Raw genomic sequence first — 22,874 nt, forward strand, 5'->3', positions numbered from 1 at the left:
TAGGTACTTGTGGCTCGAAAATCCTGCAATTACGCGAGCGCCATATCCACCACATTACTACAACACCAAGAACGTTGTTACGGTGTGACAACAGATCAAGGAACCATGTTTGAAAGTCCAATGAAGGTGATGGGGCCGGTAGGATCGATCGGAAGCTGTTCCAAACAAGACGCGCGTTCTGGCACCCGCGAAAGAGATGATCTAAGTCCTCATGCTCCGCATCACAATTAGGGAACGTTGCATTAATCGTTAGATGAGAAAGATAACGCTTAACATTGGTAAGGAGTGAACCATGGACAACCAGCCAGAGAAAGAAGCGTAATTTCTCAGGGACTTTGCTCTTCCAAACTTTCCTCCAAATTCCAAAGTCATCTACTACAGGATCTGTCAAGAATTTGTACGCGGAGCTAGGTGTGTAACCCTCATCCGGGTTGTGTTACCATCGAATGGAATCTAGACGAGGACAGTTTTGAAGAATTGGGACTTCGGAAATCTCTCATACATACAATAGTAGTTTTTTTCTTTTTCCTTTTATATATAGAGTGAAATATGTAGTGTTTTTTAAACCAACAATCAAATATATTGTCCTCGAATGATAGCTTAAGTGGTAAAGAGTTAGGGGACATGAGAGTTGGGTAGGGGAGGTCCAGGGATCAATCCCTGGAGAGTGCAATTTATCTTTCCAATATACCAAATATATATATATATATATATAAATATATATAAATAAATATATATATATATATATACACACACATTAAGCATAATGAGGCTTAGAAACCAATACATTACTATCAATTAAGTGGACAACTGCTCATAGAACCTCCTTTACCCACACGTGGTCGGAGTAGGTTGAAGCATTCCTAGTTAAAAAATCAACCACTGAATTACTCAAACGCATAACAAAACAAAAATCAAAAGATACAAAAGCAGGATAAAAATTAGAACAATCTCTCATAAATTGCATCTAAATAAGTAAACCCCTTCAATCCCCGCTTCCACCACAGTTACAGGGAAAATCAGTCGGTCTCAAAGCACACTCGCCTGAAACCAAACTCCACCGCTAGCCGTAACGACCACTTGAAGGTCGTAGCCTCACCCAACAAGCTCGAAAGGCACACCACCGGATAGGAGGTTGATGCCGCCATCACCTTGCCACGCTCGTTCCTTGCCACCATTCCCTGGCCACATGCATTTCACATTGCCCAAGAAGCATCAAAGTTCAGCTTTATAATATCACTCCCAAAACGTTTTATATATAGTTACACTTTGAATAATTGTTGTTTACATAAAATGCTAGCAACATTTTCCTTTCAATGCTTTTTTTAACACTCTCTTATTAGTTGGTTAGAGTTCATGTACGTCTCATATTTCAAGGAACTTCACTTAAGTTTTAATCTACCAATGAGAAAGTGTTGTAAAGAAAGTATTACAAATATTTTTCGTACTCAAAGAGTTAGATGTGTATTTAGATATATTTTCAATCTATATTTGGGCATTCATTCAATTCAATGTAAAAAAAATACAGTTTTGATAAGAAATAAAAGAGTGTGATTGAACCCTAAAATCATTTTGCAAACTCAGAGTAGCAATCGCAGAGAGCGATGGATCATTACACTTCTCCTGGAGGAAGCTGGACCATGATCCCAACCCACAATTCCAATACCCAATCCCAATCTCAACCCAATCAGGACCCAAATCTCTATCTCCATCAACAGCAACAACAGTTTCTCCATCAACAACAACAACAAACTTTTCAGCAACCACAAACACCTCAATCTCAATCCCAATTTCAACAACAACAGCAACAGCAGCAGCAGCAGCTTTATCAGCAACAGCAGCGCCTTCTCCAACAGCAACAACAGCAGCAGCAGCAGAGCATTCATCAATCGCTTGCCTCTCACTACCAACTCTTACATTTGGTGGAGAATTTGGCTGAGGTTGTCGATCATGGAACCCCAGATCAGCAATCAGAAGCATTGGTATAAATTTATCATCTTTTCACTATTTTGTTTAATCCCATTTTCTTTATATTCAATTGTGTTAATTTTTTGTTTGGTTTTGTTGGTTAAAAAGATCACTGAATTGACCAACCGCTTTGAGAAGTGCCAGCAGCTGTTGAACTCAATCTCTGGCTCCATTAGCACCAAGGCCATGGTATTTATTTGCAGTTCTCTAAAATTTCCCTTTCCTTTATATATGTGTTCTTTTCATTGTGCTTTGATTGTTATTTATGTTTTCTGTTCTAATTTGGTTTAACCTCTATATGCATATTATATACTGCTTAGTTTTAGCAGTATAGATAGATAGATAGATAGATAGATAGATAGATAGATAGATAGATAGATAGATAGATAGATAGATAGACAGATTTCAATTTCTAATTTTTGTTTATCATGTAACCCATGCTATTAAAAAAACTCTACAATTACCGATGCCGGCAGAAAGAATGATGATTAGATATCAGATATCTCAATAGGATTGTGCTTCAAACATTAAAAAATTGAAGTCATTTACTAGTACTTTGAAGATGGGGTTATTCTTGACCTAATACTTAAGTGGTTTGTGGATGCTGAATGCAGACGGTTGAGGGACAGAAGAAGAAGCTAGAGGAAAGCGAGCAATTGCTAAATCAGCGCAGGTCTGTATAAATTGTGTCTAATATCTCTGTTTGATTATGTTTCTATATGCTAAATACATGTGTTTGTTTGCCCTTGTGACAGAGACTTGATTGCCGATTACAAGAAATCTGTGGAGGAGCTTGTTAGGTCTGAGCCATAACAGCCTGTTATTTTTCAGATAGGTAAGGGACCTTAAACGAGGTTTTGTTTTACAATAGATCTCAGCTTTCTTGTTTTACTTGGAGTCGATCACCAGTTTTTACCTTGAAATTAAGATTAACTATTGATTATATAAAAAATGATTGATACTTGATAAATACTTAAAGGTTTGTCTTTAAATATGTTGTCTTCAAATATTAAAGGATGAATGATTGTACGTTTGGAAGAATTTTAGGGCTGATTGGTTTTCATTTAAATTTTCACAATTAAAACTAGAAACTGGAAATGAAAACAGAATATAAAAGACGAAACTAAAGAAGCTCTTAATATTCTTTATTGCTTTTGAATATGTTCTTAGGTATGTACCAAAAAAAAAGAATATTTTCTTAGGTTAGATGAATCACAGGAATTTAGGTCATGGTGTTTAACTATATCTGCACCTGTTCTTAGGTTTTGATGAGTCACAGGAAATTTTAGAAACTTAGAAGCTACAAATGACATTTAATCAATTGATAAACTTTTTGTTCTCCCTTTGAGAGATGCAGAGTCGTCGAGTCTCAATTGTATATATGCATTATGGTTTGAGAAGAGATCACGATTTCTATGTTTTCGTATCTTTCAATTGATTAAAGAATTTCTTTCCTGGATTTTAAATCCTCCCCCTCCAAACTGATATCATGTGTTCTTTAAAGATCTAATGGAAAGATGGGGAAAAAGTTTTTAGACCTGACATATGGTTCTTATTAAATTTAAGCCCAATAAGATGCAGAGCACACTGGCATTCTCATAAAAATTGCTTGGCCCCAACTCAAGATATCCTATTAATTGGTTTCTAATCCAGTTCACCGATTTGCATATTTTATCATTGCTGGGCTCCTGGCTCAATCTCATTTCCAGCTTTGTTTTAAGGAAATATGGTTCTATGTAAACTTAGTTTGCTAAGAACTAAGGGAATAGACGACATAAAAAAATTTGTTGTTTGATTTTTATAAATTATTGAAGTAGTAGGCAAAAAGTGGCTTAAGGAATAGCATATAGAACTCTAAATTTTTGTCGCCCTTTAGACCAGAGAACAAATTTTTGTCCATGGCATAAAGAGATAACTATGACCCCGTCTTTTTATTTTCTTAGCTCATTTTTGTGCAAAACAAATGATATACAACACAAAAGATTTGACTTCTCTATAGTGTAAAGTCAGTCATCACAACCATTAATTGTGATGAATTACTTTGAAAAGTCAACAAAACAACTCAATCAATGGTCGTGATGACTTACTTTGCAGTTAAAGTGGCTCACTCACTTTAGAGGAGGCATACCCCAACACAAAGGGTATTGCATTGAATTTTTCTGTGCAGCCATTGGCAAATTGGTCAGGTTTTTTAGTCCCGAGCATTGTTTATGAAGCAACTAACTAGACAAAAAACTGCTGTTCTATTTATGTTGTCCCTCAATATAGATCTAAGGCACTGTTAGGATCCCTGACAAATAGTTCCTAAAAATGTAGTTGTATCCCTTTTAAAACTTTAAATAATAGGAAAATGTAATTGTGATTGTGAGCTCAAAACATACTTTATGCAAGAATGAGGGTGAGGACTCCAAAGGTCATTTTTCCTTCCATATCTAGTATCAAGATGCTCATCGGTGATTTTGATTCAATATTAATTGCCAGTTAAATGTGAACCTGTTTTTGATCATATGTTTTGATCATATATTCCAGATCTTGGTGTAGATATGGAATCCAAACTATTCAGTTCCCAGAGAACCTCTTAGCACTGAACTACCTTGGAGATTAAAGCTTATGCTACGGATTTAAAATTCGACAGATATTCTGCAAGTTACTTATCTTGTTTTGGCTCCTGGGTGTTGTTGAGCTTGATATATCCATGAAACAAGGTCAAGGAGTACAAAGCAAAATTTCCTGACTGAGTGTCTTTCTATTCACTTCTGTTGGCTGTATTGGAGAGGCAGGGCATTATAGAATGATTAGTTTGGTAATTTGTAGGAATACAATGTAACTGGTATAATGGTTAGCTCATGCTCTGTACTTTTCTAATGTTGGATAAGGACTTGCCAGTAGTGGATTTCAGAATTTTCTTTTATAGAATATAAACTAAATAAGAAAATCATAATTTAATGGATGCGAGGCACATGTAAATTTGCTGTTTTTGGTAGAAGAGTATTATGAATCTATGATAAAATAGTTAGTGTTATATTCTTTTACTTCTATTAATTTGTGAGAGATTCTTGAAGGCGTGAGATCCAAAATAATATTGTATGAATGAGATGTAGTAGTGATGCACTTCAACATATTTTTTAATACATTTTCTCTTCATCATTTGAAAATTTCTGGATATCACTTACTTTTGAGTGAGATTTTGTCAAATTAAACTAGTTATATGATTTAGTTGAGTCCTTATTTTCTCTTTATGTAAAAAAGAAAGGAGGATTGAAGTTACAAAAAGGAGCGCTACTATTTGGTATGAAATTCCTTGTACCAAAGAAGTTTTATATCCGAGTTTCTGCAAAAGATTTCATGCTATGAATCATTTTGCAATAAAAATGTTATGCATGAGAAAAAATACGAAATGAGATTTTATACATTCACTGTTCATACTCTATTTTTTTCATCTCATTTTCACATATTTTATCTTTTTATCACTCTTCTTTTATCATCTCCTTTCTTGCCATCTCTATGTAGGTGTGAGTAAATTTGAAGTTTGTGCTTAGATGTATCTTTCACGGAGACAATCATGTTCGAGCCGTGAACATCTACATCATGGTGGAGCTCCGTGAGATTTTTTTCATTTACAAAATTTAAATTCAAAACATTGCTTAAGAAAAATCAAGTATGTACCATTTGAATCAAGAGTTTGAGTATGCTAGAAAACATCATTAAAGTAAAAAAATTTGAGTTAATTCAAGTGGTTTTAATTTTTAAACCTATTCAACGATTGAGAATTAGTTATTGAATCACCACTTTCCTCGTGTTGACCGGATTCGTTTTTCACCTCACCAACAAATTGGTTGAATCGGCTTTCACAATTAATAAATTCTAATTATGTCTTTTATACTAGAACAAATTGCTATATGCAGCTTGAAATTTATAGATATATAATAATTAATAATCGATAATCATCTTGAGGTATTACCTTGGTGCATTACTTGTTAGACTTTGTTTTTTTTTTTTGAACTTTAGACTTTGTTGATTGCACTAGCTAAGATATAAGACCATGAATTTGTAAATTACACTAGCTAAGATAAGACATCCCACTATCTATTATCATGTCATTTTATTTCTTCTTCTCCCTCAAAAAGCAAAAAGTAAAAAAGAGCAATGGTAAGTACTATTGTTAGGCTCCATGATTATCCAATAACACTTCAAATAAAGCAAACACATGAAACTCTTGCAACATTGTTTGAATAAAGGGTAAAAAAATAGAAACACATGCCAAACAAATATATAATTTCTTATAACAAGAAGTCAAGAAGCTCCATAACAACATTCCACAGTCCAAAAATATCAGTTCAATCTGTTACAACACCTGTCTAATTGAATCTATATATCTATCTGTCTCTCCTCCCATAATTTCTCTCCATCCCTTGTTTCCATTCCATTCCTTGAACAAAGCAGAGAAAATAAGGGGAGAGAAATTAAAGCCCCAGCAGAAAAAGTCCCTTCCTATCAAAAACTGCATTACCTTCCCCGCCGGAGACGCAGCTGATATCTCACCCTCACCTCCTTTTTTCACCTCCTTCTTATTTTCCCATTTCACTATGAACAACAACCACAACCACAGCCACAACAACAGCACCATCACCACCACCACCACCATCACCAACTCATCAAGAAATGGTAGCAGACTCAGCAGCGGCAGCACCACTCAGGCATGCGCCGCATGCAAGTACCAACGCCGGAAATGCGCGCCGGACTGCATCCTCGCGCCGTATTTCCCCCACGACCGCCAGCACCAATTCCTCAACGCTCACAAGCTATTTGGCGTCAGCAACATCACCAAAATCATCAAGTACCTTGACCCTCCGCTGAAGGATCAAGCCATGCGCACCATTATCTTCCAGGCTGACATGCGCGCCACCGATCCGGTCGGCGGCTGCTATAAGTACATCCAGGACCTGCAGGCTCAGATCGAGTACCACACCGCGGAACTCGACCTCATCCTTCAACAGCTAGCCATTTTCAGAGCTCAAGCCCAAGCCCAACAACAACACCAACATCAACAACATGTCTATGGTGTTGATCATGTGATGAATAATGTGACAGATCCGTTGAGTTTGTATACCAACCAACCTGCATCTTATAATCATTATCCTCATCAACAAGTGCAGCCACAACAGGATCAGTATGTGATGGTGCATGAAGCTACTGGGGTTAATAATGAAAATGGCTGCTCTACCCCTTTGCAAGAACATATTAACACGTGGGCTATGCACAATTCTATGTCCCTTTCATCGCTCTCGTTGCAGGGGCAGAGTAGTAATGCAAGCGATGAGTATGATCACAAGCCAATGCTTGACATGCCTTCTGATCATGAAAGAAGTAATGAGTTAGGAGGATTCGATTCTGAAGATTTAGTTCATAGGTAATGTGTTCATTTGTTTATTGCTAGCTTTATTAATTAAATGCATGTCTATATGTGATGCAATTAACTTAATTTCGTAATGATTGCACGCATCTAGTCTTCGTTTTAAATTGTAGCATCGCAAATGCAGATTGATACGGCTGTAATTATGGTCTCAATGTCGCTAGGGTAACTCCAAAATACGTGACATTGTGGGGGCAATTGTAGTTGTGGACCACAAGTCATCTAGTATTAATGTTTCATATTGACTGATTAGAGATATGTTGATCGATCTTTCCCCTAAAAGTTAGAGTATACCTAATCCAATTTTTTGGTTTCCGAGGGTATCTTTCACCTGATAGGTGAGAGATTAATCTCTCGGATGACCATTGGGTACCAAAGTGGGAACCCTTCTTAACCATATTTTTTCATATACATTAATCTAAATATCGATTTTAGGACCATATGCTCAAGAGATCTGAGTACCTTCCACTCGGAAACACATTGTTGTTGTTGGTGATATAATAGGAATATTCTAGGTTTAATTTGCTATAATTATGATGTAATTAGGTTTTGTGTTTATTACCTTTATTCCTATTCTATCATTTGGTAATGGAAACGAACCAAATTTTAAGATATGGGATCTAGGGTTCCATATTTAATTATTTAACTTGAGATTTATGGGATATGTTGTGATCTAGGAACAAAATTGGGTTCATTAGTTCCAAGAGAATAAATAAATATGATGAATTGAATTTATTATATGTGGTTTATCACTGATATGGTGCATATATATGATGTTCTAACAAGATTAAGTTTCTGGCTTGAATAATTTTCATTTTGCAGTGATGAAGCAGTTTTGTTTAAGATAGACGACACGGTGATAAAAGCGGAGGCTGATTGCATGCAGCAAGCCCAAGACCATGATCTGAAAGGTGCAGCAACTTTGTTCACTCTCACAAATTGTACTAGCTGATCAAGGTGTTACTTAGCATAGATTGTAGAAGATTCTTTCTTCACATTCATTTTGTTGTCCTTAGGATTATTGCCCAAACCATTTCGAGCGAGGTTTAAATTTTGCAACGGCTATAGCTTTACTGTTTCTTTCATAGGATGTTGAATTCTTTATTATTATTAATTTTTCTTCTGAGAAGAAAATAATACCATCCTCTCTATTAGAGGTCTGATTCAATGGAAGGAATGAACAGATTTGGTCTGATTCAATGCAATATCTTTTGACAGAGTAAACATTTTTGACGTAAGAAGCAGAAAGTTCCCCAAGCTTTGGCTTAAGAGAAATAAGCTGAAGAATACAAGGAATTTTTTCTTTTTGCAGTGCCATTACGGATTGGTATCAAGTTGGGGTCCTAAATAGAATTGTTTTTGGCACATCTAAAACAATAAGGAAAATTCAGAACACACAAAACAATGTATGATTTTGATATTGGCATGTAACAGATGAATTGCACTTAAAGTTTTTGCCAGATTGTTAACACACATGGAGGTTGAAAGAGATGTCAATCAAATCATTTTCATGCCAAAGTTGGAGACTGCAAGGCATGATGCTTGCATTCATGTTTGGCTGCGAACATGCATAACGATGACGCTCCTACTCCTAGCCTCTAATTTCTAAATGGAAAATGTTGGGGTAGATATCCAATAGGTTCCAACAGAAAAGAAAGAAAAAATGGATGTAATACGATAAAATGAGGAAGATAGAGAGGTGTAGAGCGTTAGTATTGTTTAGGTGACCAACCTATCTGTCTTCTTGTAAAACCTCATGGCTTCTAAGACTTTTGAAAGGGACTCTTGCTTTACTTTTGAAGTGCCAGTCTAAACTTATTTACTAGCCTTTTTTTTATAAGCATTTACTAGTCTTTTAAACCATAACAATAACAAGCAACATGGCTATTGAAGCAAGTATAACTAATTTGAAAAACAAAAGCAAGTAGTAACTAATTGAATGATAAAAACAAGAACGAAACTGGAAATGTAATTTGGACATTTGGTGACTAAATCGTAGCAGAAAAAAACCGGGGTTAGAAACATTTTTTTTTAATTTTGTACCTTGTTACATGAATTTTGATACAAGCTACATGGGATGATGAATGATACCTAAAGAATGGGGCAAGTTATCATCTTTATCCAATTGAAGATGATAACTAGAATGAGACATAGTAGGTTTCATAATTTCAACCATGGCCACTTAAAAGAAATGATAAAAGACTCTAATATTGATACACAAAATTGCTTTCATCATTTGGTAAAGCAGGTTAATAGTCCAAATCATCCATATCCGCTACCGGGCTTGGCGATTTATTTTTGTTATTCGGGTTCTCCACCACAGCTGCCTCCATGGTCGTAAGTAGCAATGACACACTGAACGAGGACAAAAAATAGTTCAACATATAATACAAAATCCATGCAGAGAAATTGGAATGCCATAATACGATTTTTACCTGGCAGCATCTACCAGAGCTGTTCTAACAACTTTCAGAGGATCTATAATTCCAGCCTTCACCATATCAACATAGGTTCCTGCTTTAACAAAACAAGCACCATCATTCTTTTTGCTTTAAGCATAAAAAAGATAACTTAAAAACATTTTATGATGATAGTCCAGTGTAATTTTAAGTATGTAAAATGGTTACAAACCTTTAGCAGCATCAAAACCCAAATTATGATCATCCTGTTCCAACAATTTGTTTTGAACTAAAGAACCATCAAAACCAGCATTTGCAGCTATTGTGACTGTAGGAGCCTATGAAAAATTGGCAAGCAAGTAAACAAGTCAAAATAGAGAAGGAAGAGAGGCCTTTATGTGACAAAAAGTAAAGTAGTTTGCAGCAAGTGGTACAACCTTAAGTGCGTTCTGAATAATCTGTACTCCTCTTTTCTCATCCTCGTTTTTAGTTTCAAGGTTCTCCAAGACTTTGGTAGCATATAAGAGAGCGACTCCACCACCTGAGTAATGAGTAAAACAATTATGTAGCGACTTTAATTGGTGATATTCTAATAATGTGGACAAGAATACAAAGGTATGCCCCCCACCGCATACCTTTTATCCCATCAGAAAGGACAAAATGAGTTACCTGGAACAATACCCTCCTCTACCGCTGCTCTTGTGGCATTTAACGCATCTGTCACTCTATCTTTCCTTTCCCCGACTTCTGACTCACTAGCCCCCCCAACCTGTAGATGTTTGGTTCCATCTTCCATGTGAGGTCATGAATACAAATTAAATATCACAAACTGGTGTCACTTAGGATGAAGGACTAACTTTGAAAACAGCAACACCACCAGAGAGTTTTGAAAGTCGTTCTTGTGCTTTTTCTTTATCAAACGTCGCAGAACTCTTGTCCATAGCTGTCCTAAGCTGCAAATTGATATATGCTTATTCAACATCAGAAAAGTGCCCAAAAAAAGTTTGTACTGATTGAACTACTTATGTCCATACAAGCCACATGGAGGCAATCTAAACTGAGTCAGGTTAAACTGTTTATGGTCTGTCAACTTTTAAAATGAAGTTACAATGTTATGTACAATAATGATCCTAAGGTGCTCAATCGACATCACTTGATGCACATGATTGCAAAACAGAAACTTGTACGACAAACACTTCAGGGAATGAACCCACCAATCATATAATATATTGTTTGTGAGATCCAAAAGAAAATAAATCACAACAAGACACTTTTGTCATGTAGTACTGCATGTAGATGGAATAGGATTACGAAGACAAAAAAAAAAGGCTCCAAATGCATATGTAGAAAGGCTCGTAGAACTGGATCAGAAATAGAATAAAAATGGGAGAATTGCGGAATATGGTGTATTGGTGTATCATTCCTTAGACTTCCCTCTGATTTCAATGATTCAGAGGTAGAAGATGATGCTTACGCAAACTGACTCTGCATTTGAGAGACCCTTAACCCTACTTCCTCGTGAACCCAGACCTTCCCTAATCTGGTTCCTTGCCCTCTTCTCTATAACAAAAATCTTAACTTACTCTAAATATTACAATCAGTTGAGTGGGGGATTATCCCTTCTTGACTATGTACCAGTTTGGATGCAAACCAAAGAGCACTTATTGCCAAATAAGTATGTATCCAAATAGGCTCTATCTATTTTTTCAACTACGAAGAGTAAGCCCTTTTTATTAATCACCAGCTATCAAAGGCCTAAGTAAGAACCCAGCAATTCTTTCCATTACAAAAATTATGCAAGTAACAGGAACCTATAAATATCATTCAGTTAAATGAATAAAACCTAAAAAAAAATTGCACGTAAATTACAATATTTTAAAAAAAGTAGAGAAAGATACCTCCTCGCATCTCTCTTCAATGAGCTTCTTATCCCCACCACCATGTAGAATGATAGTGTCATCGATGGAGACAGTAACCTGTTGATTATTAAGTTAGATGCATATGTAACAGTTTGAAGAACTATAGGCTACTTAAAGCCACATACCTTTTTTGCAGTGCCAAGCAATTCTGGTTGGACTTTGTCAAGAGTAAAACCGCGATCTTCCGTGATGACCTGTTTTCAAATTCATCAATCATCTTTTTGATCATAACAAGCTGTAGTACCAATCGCTAAACCAAGTGTGAATAAGTCTTTGCTTAAATTTTTTTAAATAATAAAAGCACAACCACAACAAGAACATAAATGCAATAGTTGATAAGTAAAATGTGGGTAGAGAATCACCTCTCCTCCAGTAAGAATTGCAAGGTCATCTAAATTTGCTTTTCTGCTATCCCCAAAGCCAGGAGCTTTTATGGCACAAACCTGGAAAATACAAGAAACTTAAAATACAGAAAGTAGAAAACAAGGATATACAAAATCAAGTTTCAAGTAGCACAACAAGATAAAGGACAAGCACATAATACTTCTTAGTTCTTACAGAACATAAATACAATTCACCTAAAACAAAACATAAACTAGAAAAGAACAAATCTGTACCACTAAAAAGGTACTACCACAAAGTCCACCTATACTATCCTAAATTCTTCTAAAGTTGCTAAATTATACATAAAATATTTCAGTATTATGAACAGCTTAAGTAATATTATCCACTTGCTTGTGTGTATAATATTATATAAAACATATTTAACTTGAAATTCCTAAAAGTTTTTCAACAATATATCTCAAACCTAACTAAATGAAATCTTGAATGTAATTGAGATTTTGATAGGAACCGACAAACCAGAATTGAAGAATGCAATGGAAAATAAAATGAACAAGAAAAAATCTATTGCTGAATGAAAAGTGAAAAAGGAGAGAAATCTCTCCTTCAAGGGTTTACTTTCCCTTTCTACATCGGAGCCACTGCTCTAAAAATCTGAATCCCGCTTTCTCTACCACCTTAACTCCTATTCAAGTTAAACCACCCCCATCCTCCAGACCTCTCTAATTAACTAACTAATTGTTCTAACTAGCTATTGATATACTTAACAGCCTTGTTTGTAACTAACTATCAATATTTGGGGCTCTCTAACAAACTTGGAATACTTGTCAAGTATGCTCAGATATAAAGTAAGATGATGACAGTAAACAGACACACAGTTCAAACTACTTCCCTTATATTACCTGTAGTTGGCATTGGCTTTAAATTGTTTAAATTGGAAATTACAGTTACTCTCTCATCAGTGTTTATTATTATGTGGTTCATCTTACTTCTGCCTACTTATGCTCATGTAAAACCCAGCACAAAATGAAAGCAAGGAAAACAGAAAGGCAGGAAAGCAACTCAAGAAAGCAAAATCCAAGTTGTAGGCAGTAGCATAAAAGATCACCAACTAGAAGTCAATGATTATTAGTTACTGCGATGAAACAAATCTTAAATCAGAAAGGCGTGAATCCAGCATTCAAGGTTACTGAACCATAAGGTAGCAGGAATTAAAACCAAGATAAATGTCACATAATCACCTTAAGCCCAGCATGATGCTTGTTGAGTATGAGCATAGCCAATGCATCACTTTCAACATCTTCCGCAACAACTAGGAGTGGTCTTTTTTTCTGGTCAACGTTAAAATAGAAAAGTAAATGATGAGAATATTTAAATTACAATTGAAAATGAGCACAATGAATCAAGATTGGCTTATCCACCGTGACTGCCAGCTCCAATATTTTCAACAGTGAATTTATGTCTGAAATTTTCTTGTCATGGATGAGGATAAAGGGGTTCTCCAATTCCTAGCAAAAAAGGGAATTTCAGTCATTAATATCACAAATACAAATGAACCAAGTAAATTAACTAAATTGAATGAATTTTATGTTTTTATGATGTGCATCGTACACAACTGAATGAACCGAAGCTAATAAATTTAACTAATCGATTCTATGGCTTAGAATGAAGCTATGAAGAACAAATATCAACAAAAAATCATTACTAAGATATTGAAAAAATATTATAGGCTTCAGGTTAATGAGCCAAAATTCTATGTCTCTAAAACATGACCACATGATGATAGTAAGATGGTTTAACCATCTAACAATACGGCTTTCTAGAAGCATTAACTTCACAGCAGAGGAAGGAGACTATGCAATGCATATTAAAAATAAACAAAAGAAAACTGCCCGTAAATCTACCATCTTAAATAGTTAATCTAAATTTATCACAAGACAACATGCTATTGCAATTTTTTAAGAAGGTTTGACATATGTTAGTGACAAAAGAATAAGTCTGTGCTTACACATTTCTGGGTCTTCTGATCAGTAATAAAATAAGGAGATATGTAGCCTCTAGCTAGCTTCATTCCTTCTACCACTTCCAACTCGTTCTCAAACGTATTTCCGTCCTGAAAGCTTTAAAATTTTAGACAACCTGGGCAGAGGTTTAGTCATAAGTTCACAAACAAAGACAAAGTTGCTTACAGCAACAGTGATTATTCCTTCCTTCCCGACTTTCTCCATTGCTCTTGCTATCAATTCTCCAATTTCACGCTCCCCATTAGCAGATATGGTTCCAACCTACCAGTCATATAAGGGAAATGAATAACAAACAATCAGAATACAACCCAGTATAATGTGTGGCACTAAACATATATCAGGAAGACAAGTAGCCATACAACCTGATTTTTATTTACACACACACACACACTGATTGCGCAAATCAATTGCAATTTGTAAATGCCAAAATTATTCAAGAGCTGCAGAACTAAAATTAATTATAGGAGGGGAGTAAAGAAGCATTCTAGTGTAATCAAATTCTTAAAAGTCATTCAGCTGAGGGAATGTTTTTTTGAGAATTCTTTCACCTGGGTTATCTCTTCAGGTGTGCTTATCATTACTGCTCTGCTTTTTAAATCAGTAATTACAGCAGCAACTGCCTTATTTATTCCATTACGCAAATCCATGACATTTACTCCAGCAGCAACAGATTTGCAACCTTCTGTGAGTATTGCCTGAGTCAAAACAGTTGCACAAGTTGTACCTAAAATCAGAGAAGAAACATAGACTTGTAAGATCTGAAGGGAATAAAAGAGCCAACAAGAAGGGGAATCGACAATGGCTAGATGAGGTCAGCATCGGATAGGTGGAAGTTTTTAAAAGAGATTATTTTCAAATGTTTCTAAATATCAGATAATTTGTGTAAAATCAAGTATGATAGCCACCATTGGACATAATCTACTTCTTTGTATATATGTGTGTGTGTGTGTGTGTTCCTTCTGCAACATTAGTTATTTCAGATTACTTAAGCAAATTAGATACCAAATGTGTTGTATGAAACATCATCCTGAAGGACTGCGTCAACGACTACTAACTACTTCAGAAACAACTATCTATCAATTGCCCCAACATTTGAAAATTTTCCTGGTTTTTGGTGTCCAAAAAGCTGCTTGTAGGACTTATGCTGAAGCATTATTATCTAAGAAAATTCCCAATAAACTCTCATCCAACACTTTTGAGGTAAAAAATAAAAAAATTCAAAGAAAAGTAATCACCGTCTCCAGCAGCAGTGTTGGTAGCCTTCGCCACCTGCTTGACGAGACCAGCACCAATATTTTTAGCTTTATCTTCAAAGCTGATACTTTTGGCTACAGTCACGCCATCCTTCGTGACCCTCGGATTCCTGTGGCTTTTCTCAATTATCACATTGCGACCCTGACTCAACCAATTCAAATACATGGGGGAAAAAGTTACTTTCCATGTCAATTTTTCCAGTAAACAACACCTCTCATCCAAAATGCATTACAACCCTTAGGAACAAAAATGAACAATTTAGAACAATAAATGATACTAAGTTCCATAGGTCCATCAACACACAATTTAATTCTACATTTTCAATGAAACTAAAATGTACACTTCATTAATAATATTATTTTTACATTATGTCTTGTTCTATTCTAGTTCTTTTTTTAATATGAAATTATGAACTTAAATATAGAACAAAACCCATATGTTGTGTTCTATCCAAGTCCTACCCTACCCTGACTATCAAACACTACCATAAGGTACCACTTGCTGCAACAAGCATGTATAAGAAATCACACCTTGGGTCCCATGGTAACTTTGACAGCCTCAGCAACTTCAGAGACACCCTGCAATATAGCAGCACGAGCCCCGACCCCGAAGCTGATATCTTTGGCCACATAATTTCTTCTTGACAACACCCCCCTATACACCTGCCCCACATTTCAAGAAATAAAAAATCAAATCAAAATAAAATGATGAAACCACAGACCAAACTAAGAAACCATATTACAAACAAAACAATGTCAATTGAATGTGTTTCAAAAAGTAGTAACAGTGAAACAGGAACATGGTGAGTTATCCAGGTGCAGGAACATAAGAAGAAAGTGAGATTGAAACATGAGTGGTGTTGGTCTTACGGGGTTGTTGTTCTTTAAGGTGGAAGAAGCTAGTTTAGCTGCCAATCGATACATTGAATTGAAGTGAATTGGCAACTCAGGGAGAGTGGTGAAGTCAGAGATCAGAAAGAAACACAAGGTTTTACAGAGAATTCGGGAGGGTTTAACGGTTTAAGATTTCGGGTTTTGTTTTCTGGGTCCGGTAGGGTTCTGGAAAATTCCATCTCGGCTTTGCCCGGCCCATAATCTGTAAACAGACATTATGGCCTAGCCCAAATTGAATACTTACAACTTTTTTTTTTGAACGTGCAAAATACTTACAACTTACAAGGAGGAGTAATTACTAATTAGCCTGTTTCTGGTCAGATCTACATATCCCTCTTTTCCTAAATGTCGGTGTTGTTGACTTGGCTACCCTTTGGGCCGTTGAAGTCATGTATGGCTTATTTGAATAAGGCTCTTTAGAAGGCAACTCCGGCAGAGTCGTGAGCTGCACAATTTGAGTGGTCAAGTATAAAAGGAAGACACACACCATTCTAAATGTAATTTTTACTCACTGATGTTACTGAGGATTGTAGTGTTTCTGTAGGTCTTTAGTTTGTTGATTATTGGTTCTAGCATGAGTGGTATGCCTGGGTTTAAAGTTTTATCTGGTTTGCTTTGTTGTATCACTCTTTGCTGTTGCAGGTGGAACTACTTTGAGTTCCCCCTTGTAGAGTCGTACAGGCATCATGCTGAGCTCTTTTGAGCGCCTCTTGTTTATGTTCATCTTGTAACATGGTTGGGCATTCTGCTCATTATCAATGAAACTTTTCTCATTTGACAAAAAAAAAAGATGAGTAATTAGCCAAATTGGTATTTAAAAGTGTCAGGCACGGTTAAGTTTGACAAAAAAAAAAGGCACATTTAAGTCGGTCCTAAACTTTAAAAATCCAGCCTGTGGTCCTAAAACATGCAAACGTCAGTCAAGTTAGTCCCCATTAGTAGGGCCGGCCTTGGGCCTGTGCAGGCAGACCCACACAGCCCAAGGCCTCCAAAAAGAAGGGGCAAAAAAAAATCTCATTAAACTTTCCAAAAAAAAATTTAGTAGTTGCATTAAAGACCATTTTTGTACTTTTGTATTGAAGGTGTTCACAATTAATAAGAGAGGCGTGCAGATACAAGTAACTTGATATTTATTGGTCATATTTAAGAGCTTAATTAGCATTGGAATGTGGAAGGTTTCCTTGAGTTCTTCTACCTAATTCACTAGATAAGTGGATATTAATTGGTGAATCAATTAACTCTGAAACGGCGGTGCAAGGAAAAAAGGGTCGATAGAAAAAAAAATATTGCCCAGAGCCTCCAAAATGTCGGGACTGGCCCTGCCCATTAGTTTTGGTCAACTAACGAATATGACATAACTGTTAAATGCTGATGTAAGGTGTGAAGATATGAACCTAGAACATGAGAGTGATAAAACATATCATTTGTCAACTGAGCTAAACAATCTAATAGTTATAGTGTCAACTAAGTTTTATTTATTTGAGATGATATTTAGATTGTTTGGTTGTAGAGAAAGTGAAAAGATAAGAGAAAAGTATATGTTTGTAGAATGACATAAGTATCTTAAGAAGAAATAAAATATAAAAATTATCTTTTTATTAAAAAAATAACTTTTATAAATAATTAAAAATATCTATTACTATTATTATATATTGTTTTTCATATTTTTAAATTTTTTCAATATTATAAAATAAAAATAATAAGGACATTTTGGTCAATTAACCTAAAATAACCCCCCCTCATGTTTTCTCACCAAAAACAGCCCAGAAAATATGTGCCGTAGGAGTAATGATATATACACACCTCCTTATTTATACACTTCATTTCCACCTATTTTTATTTCTATCTCTCTCCTCTTATTATCTATCACATCTTAGACTTTCTCTCTCTTACTTTTTCTTTTCTTTCTATCTCTCTGCTCCTCCACCTCTTTCCACCTCTAAATGAGGTGTGGACAAATAATTATTGAAAGGAAAGAGGACCCACAAACAAAAATGGGATTCCCCTTGTTCAAAAAATCTACCAGTATTTTTCCATCAACAAACGTCACAGCTCGAAGCGTGTGTACGTCGCGCGCTTTCAAACCATTTTCGTCGGAAAAGTCAACAAAGAAAAGCATCAATTCTTCAGACAAGTAACCACAGAACAGAGCATTTTTCCACAACACCTTGATGGCTATGGCTTCTTCTTCTTCTTCTTCTTCTTCTTCTTCCTCACCACCTCTCAAAAAACACGACGCTTTCATCAGCTTCAGAGGCGAAGACACTCGCCCCAACTTCACAAGCCACCTTCATTCTTCTCTATGCAGAAACTCCATTGAAACCTACATAGACTACAAGATCGACAAAGGAGATGAAGTCTGGCCACAACTCGAGAAAGCCATCAAAGATTCCACCCTCTTCTTGGTTATCTTCTCTGAAAACTATGCGTCTTCCACATGGTGCTTGAACGAGCTGGTTCAGATAATGGACTGCAACAGAAACGATGAAGATGTTGTTGTGATTCCTGTGTTCTACCAGGTTGACCCTTCGCACGTGCGGAAGCAGAGTGGGAGTTACCGCACGGCGTTGGCGAAACACAAGAAGCAGGGGAAGGACAAGATTCAGAAGTGGAAGGATGCTCTCTCTGAAGCTGCAGATTTACCTGGTTTCGATTCTAGTGGATACGGGTACATATACACTTGACCTCTAACCTTAATGCTTTAAGGTTCATTTGACCCATTTTGTTTCTGTTTGATTTCTTGTCAAAATTGGGTTTGAATGATGTCTATCTGCTATTTCTGTCAGTGGAATTTAGTGGTGTAATTAAGGGCTTATGGTCAAATTGAAATAAATTGAAAATAAGCTATATATAAGCATAAACTCTTTTCCATAAGCTATCCTGAGTAGCTTATGAAAATAAGCTCAACACAGCTTACCATAAGCTGTTTACATAAGCTCTCCCAAAAACTTGCACAAACAAACACTTGCACAAACGCTTATGCTATTAGATGAGCTCAAATAAGCTCTCCCAAACGCTTATGCTATTATGACATAAACGCTTATTCATAAGCTATTTTAAAAAATTGATTGAAATAAATTGAAAATAAGCTATATATAAGCATAAGCTCTTTTTCATAAGCTATCCTGAGTAGCTTATGAAAATAAGCTCAAAATAGCTTATGGTAGGCCATATTGCACAAGCACTTATGCAATCAAATAAGCTCTCCCAAACGGGGCCTAAATTGGTAAATGTTTCAAAATTGTAGATTCTATTTTCATTTACAAACTGTTTATCTGTATGTGCTAGGAATGAGCTTGATTTGATTGAAGACATCATCCAAATGGTTTTACAGAAACTAGATCTCAAGTACACAAGTGAACTTAGATGCCCTTTCATAGCTGATGAAAATTATTCCCAAGTTGAGTCTTTAGTAAAAGTTGATTCAGTTAAGGTTCAAATAATTGGAGTTTGGGGCATGGGAGGCATTGGCAAGACAAGCCTTGCTGCTGCTGTTTTTCATGATGTGTCTTCCCAATATCAGGGTAGTTGCTTCTTAGAGAATGTGACGGAAGAATCGAAAAGGCATGGGGTCAATTACATATGCAACAGACTTCTTTCCAAGTTACTAAAAGAAGATGCTGGTATTGACACTCTCAGGGTTATACCTTCTATTGTTCTGAGAAGGCTTAGACGTATGAAAGCTTTGATTGTACTAGATGATGTGAATACTTCAGAAATTCTGCAGAATTTGGTTGGAGTAGGGCGTGACTGGCTAGGAGCTGGTAGCAAAGTCATTGTGACAACTAGAAATAAGCATGTGCTTATAAGTGGAGAAGTTGATGAAATTTATGAAGTCAAGAAAATGAGCTATCAAAACTCTCTTCAGCTTTTCAGCTTGAATGCTTTTAACAGTACCTTCCCTAAACAGGGATATGAGGAGCTATCAAAAAAAGCAGTTGCTCATGCCAAAGGCATCCCTTTAGCTTTGAAAGTTTTGGGAGCATTCCTTCGTTCCAAAAGTAAAAAAGAATGGGATAGTGCACTATCTAAACTGAAGGAGATTCCCAATCCAGAAATTCAGAAGGTGTTGAGACTGAGTTATGAGCAGTTAGATGATACAGATAAAAATATATTTCTTGACATGGCATGCTTTTTTAAAGGATGTGGAAGAAACAAAGTAACAAAAGTATTAAATGCTTGTGGTTTCTTTGCAGATATCGGGATAAGAAACCTCTTAGACAAGGCTCTTATAACTATTGATTTAAATAATTGCACACAAATGCATGACTTGATACAAGCAATGGGTAGGGAAATTGTTCGTAAAGAATCTCCTAAAGATCCTGGACAACGCAGCAGATTGTGGGATCCTGAGGAAGTTTGTGATGTATTGACAAATAACAGAGTAAGAGAATGATACCTTGACTTGCCCTCCTCTGAGAAGTGTATCTATATAGAAAATGCAACTTATTACAAAGTACTAATATTAGTTCTAATTTTTATTTATCAGGGAACTGGTGCAGTCGAAGTCATATGGTTAGACATGGCTCAAATTAAACATATAAATTTAAGCCCCAAAGTATTTGAAAAGATGCAAAAGCTAAGGTTACTTGCTTTTGAAGGCCTCAAACGAGACTTTAAAAGAATCAATTGTGTGTACCTTCCAAAGGGTCTTCAATTCTTGCCTAGAAACTTAAGATATTTTGAGTGGGATGGATTTCCAACAAAATATTTGGCACCAAAATCTTGTTCAGAGAAGCTTGTTGAGCTTCCCCTGCCATACAACAATGCGGAAAAACTTTGCCACAGAGTACAGGTATGCATGATTCATGTTTCTTTGATTAAAGTTGAAGTTTATTTACAATGAATATTAGTTACTAACTTGTTCAGTCTTCATACATTGTTACAGAATCTTCCAAATTTAGAGGAAATTGACCTAGGTTGCTCCACATGCCTGAAAGAGTGTTCAAATTTGTCCCGAGCCCCAAATCTTAAATTAGTAGAACTCAGCCACAGTCAAGGCTTGCCTCTTCTTCCTGGAAAGTTTGCCAGTGAAATTAGGCTTTCTGACTCAAGCAAACAAGAATGTGACACTTTGATCAACTTAAGAAAAGTACTAACTAGCCCTGGCTTCTGCAGTGTAAGACGTCTATTTTTTTACTGTTGTCATAACTTGTCTCAACTCCCGGACAATATCTCTTCCTTATCATCATTAGAGTATTTAAGACTACATGATTGCAACATCATAAGCTTGCCCCAAACCCTTAAGGATCTTCCGCGACTTCAACATCTTGAAGTTGATAAATGTAAAAAGCTTCAATCTATACCTGTGCTTCCGCAGTCCATTCAATGCTTCCATGTATGGAACTGCGAATCTCTTGAGGAAATATTAAGTTCAAAGAGTGAACCATCCATAAAACATCAGTATACTTTTCTGATTCCTAACTGCATAAGATTGAATGGAGATTCATACCATGCTATTTTGAAAGATGCCACTGTTGGGGTTGAACTTGGAGCAAAACCACTGTCAGGTGTAGTACTAGATGATGGGGATAATGATGATGATGAAGATGGTGATGAGGAGGAGGAGGAAACATATGCATTTGAAACCGTAAGAAGTGGCAAGGTTTGCTACTTTTTACCAGCTAGAAGCGACCAACTTCAAGACTGGTCTGATTACCACTCTACACGAGCTCTCTTCACTATTGAACTCCCCTCTAATGTGTGGGGTTTTGTTTTCTACTTGGTTCTTTCACAAGTCCAATCATGCCACATTGGATACGGTGGGAGTTTCGGATGTAAATGCTGCTTAGAAACTAGTTGGGGTGAAGAAATCAATATTACAAGTTTCTTTGTAGCTGAAAGCATCTGGTTTAATTCTCATGCATCACTGGAAATGGTCTCAGATCATGTGTTTTTATGGTATGATGCACAATGTTGCCAGAAGATAATGGAAGCAATTCAACAAAGTAGAAAAGCCATTAATGGCAGGACAACCAGTTACAAATCAAAGATTACATTTGAATTCTTCGCTCAAAATATAGAGAATGAGGAAGCAGTAATAAAAGAGTGTGGGTTACAGTGGCTATACCCCTCAGAAGATCAAATTTTGGTGGAAGGGGGAGGGTGTAAATCCAAGAGAAGTCTGGAAATTGATGAATTAGAAGCCGGTGCAGTCCAAAATAGAGTCGAGGAGTCAGAATCTGATGAGCAAGAAGAAATGGTTCCTCCAAGTAAGAAACTAAAGCAACATGTCTCTGGAACTTCCTCCAATCTGGAATCAGAAGAAATGGAAGACTTGAGGTAACCTTCCTAGCACTCATAGCACTGATGAGTAATTTATACACTTGCATTTTCTCTTATAGATAAATAATAGTACTGTTTATGAACAGGCATTCACTTGAAGAACTCTTGCATATTGGATTTTGTGGAAAGCTCATATAATAAAGAGATGAAATATTGGTGCTCCTGTCTTGCCGCTGTTTTAAAGACGTGCAGAGAATAGGAGGCAGATGGATAAATCTTTTAGATGTATTATATTGATAGAACTTTGTACATATTCAAATTAATGAAAGATAGATTCAAGTTCTTTCTCTACATGGTATCACTATCGGCCTAATGTTTGTTTCACAGCTTTGATCCACCAATTACTTCCCTTGCCTCAGATAAGTCTTCACTTGTTG

At 36.1% G+C, this 22,874-nt stretch overlaps 4 protein-coding genes across 5 annotated transcripts; 3 read left to right on the forward strand and 1 right to left on the reverse strand.

The window, feature by feature from the left end:
* The first annotated feature begins 1,499 nt into the window (after nucleotides 1–1,499).
* Nucleotides 1,500–4,944, forward strand: LOC130746566 (mediator of RNA polymerase II transcription subunit 9). Its single transcript, XM_057599243.1, has 5 exons — nucleotides 1,500–1,982; nucleotides 2,077–2,157; nucleotides 2,583–2,641; nucleotides 2,724–2,803; nucleotides 4,498–4,944. The coding sequence occupies exons 1-4, from the start codon at nucleotides 1,605–1,607 to the stop codon at nucleotides 2,779–2,781; spliced, it is 576 nt and encodes a 191-aa protein (XP_057455226.1). The 5' UTR covers nucleotides 1,500–1,604; the 3' UTR covers nucleotides 2,782–2,803; nucleotides 4,498–4,944.
* Nucleotides 4,945–6,335: 1,391 nt separating this feature from the next.
* On the forward strand, nucleotides 6,336–9,164 carry LOC130746568 (LOB domain-containing protein 22). 2 transcript variants are annotated; one of them, XM_057599246.1, is made up of 3 exons: nucleotides 6,336–7,378; nucleotides 8,204–8,292; nucleotides 8,600–9,164. In XM_057599246.1, exons 1-3 carry the CDS (start codon nucleotides 6,555–6,557, stop codon nucleotides 8,602–8,604), a joined length of 918 nt encoding a protein of 305 aa, XP_057455229.1. In that variant the 5' UTR covers nucleotides 6,336–6,554; the 3' UTR covers nucleotides 8,605–9,164. The 2 variants fall into 2 exon arrangements, with proteins under 2 accessions (XP_057455229.1, XP_057455228.1); XM_057599245.1 differs by lacking the exon at nucleotides 8,600–9,164 and having other exon boundaries at nucleotides 6,346–7,378; nucleotides 8,204–8,593.
* A 206-nt stretch (nucleotides 9,165–9,370) lies between these two features.
* LOC130746567 (chaperonin CPN60-like 2, mitochondrial) lies at nucleotides 9,371–16,346 on the reverse strand. The gene is made up of 17 exons (XM_057599244.1): nucleotides 16,189–16,346; nucleotides 15,850–15,981; nucleotides 15,301–15,460; nucleotides 14,614–14,789; nucleotides 14,231–14,326; nucleotides 14,050–14,154; nucleotides 13,463–13,549; nucleotides 13,283–13,372; nucleotides 12,062–12,142; nucleotides 11,825–11,893; nucleotides 11,679–11,756; nucleotides 10,638–10,733; nucleotides 10,450–10,549; nucleotides 10,218–10,321; nucleotides 10,013–10,118; nucleotides 9,817–9,895; nucleotides 9,371–9,736 (listed from the first exon to the last, which is right to left on the reverse strand). The coding sequence occupies exons 1-17, from the start codon at nucleotides 16,240–16,242 to the stop codon at nucleotides 9,631–9,633; spliced, it is 1,719 nt and encodes a 572-aa protein (XP_057455227.1). The 5' UTR covers nucleotides 16,243–16,346; the 3' UTR covers nucleotides 9,371–9,630.
* A 1,916-nt stretch (nucleotides 16,347–18,262) lies between these two features.
* LOC130746570 (disease resistance protein RUN1-like) lies at nucleotides 18,263–22,788 on the forward strand. The gene is made up of 5 exons (XM_057599247.1): nucleotides 18,263–18,880; nucleotides 19,501–20,596; nucleotides 20,702–21,007; nucleotides 21,101–22,494; nucleotides 22,584–22,788. The coding sequence occupies exons 1-5, from the start codon at nucleotides 18,384–18,386 to the stop codon at nucleotides 22,633–22,635; spliced, it is 3,345 nt and encodes a 1,114-aa protein (XP_057455230.1). The 5' UTR covers nucleotides 18,263–18,383; the 3' UTR covers nucleotides 22,636–22,788.
* The last annotated feature ends 86 nt before the right edge of the window (nucleotides 22,789–22,874 follow it).

Source organism: Lotus japonicus, chromosome 3 (genome assembly GCF_012489685.1).
Source record: "Lotus japonicus ecotype B-129 chromosome 3, LjGifu_v1.2".
NCBI classification, from domain to species: domain Eukaryota; kingdom Viridiplantae; phylum Streptophyta; class Magnoliopsida; order Fabales; family Fabaceae; genus Lotus; species Lotus japonicus.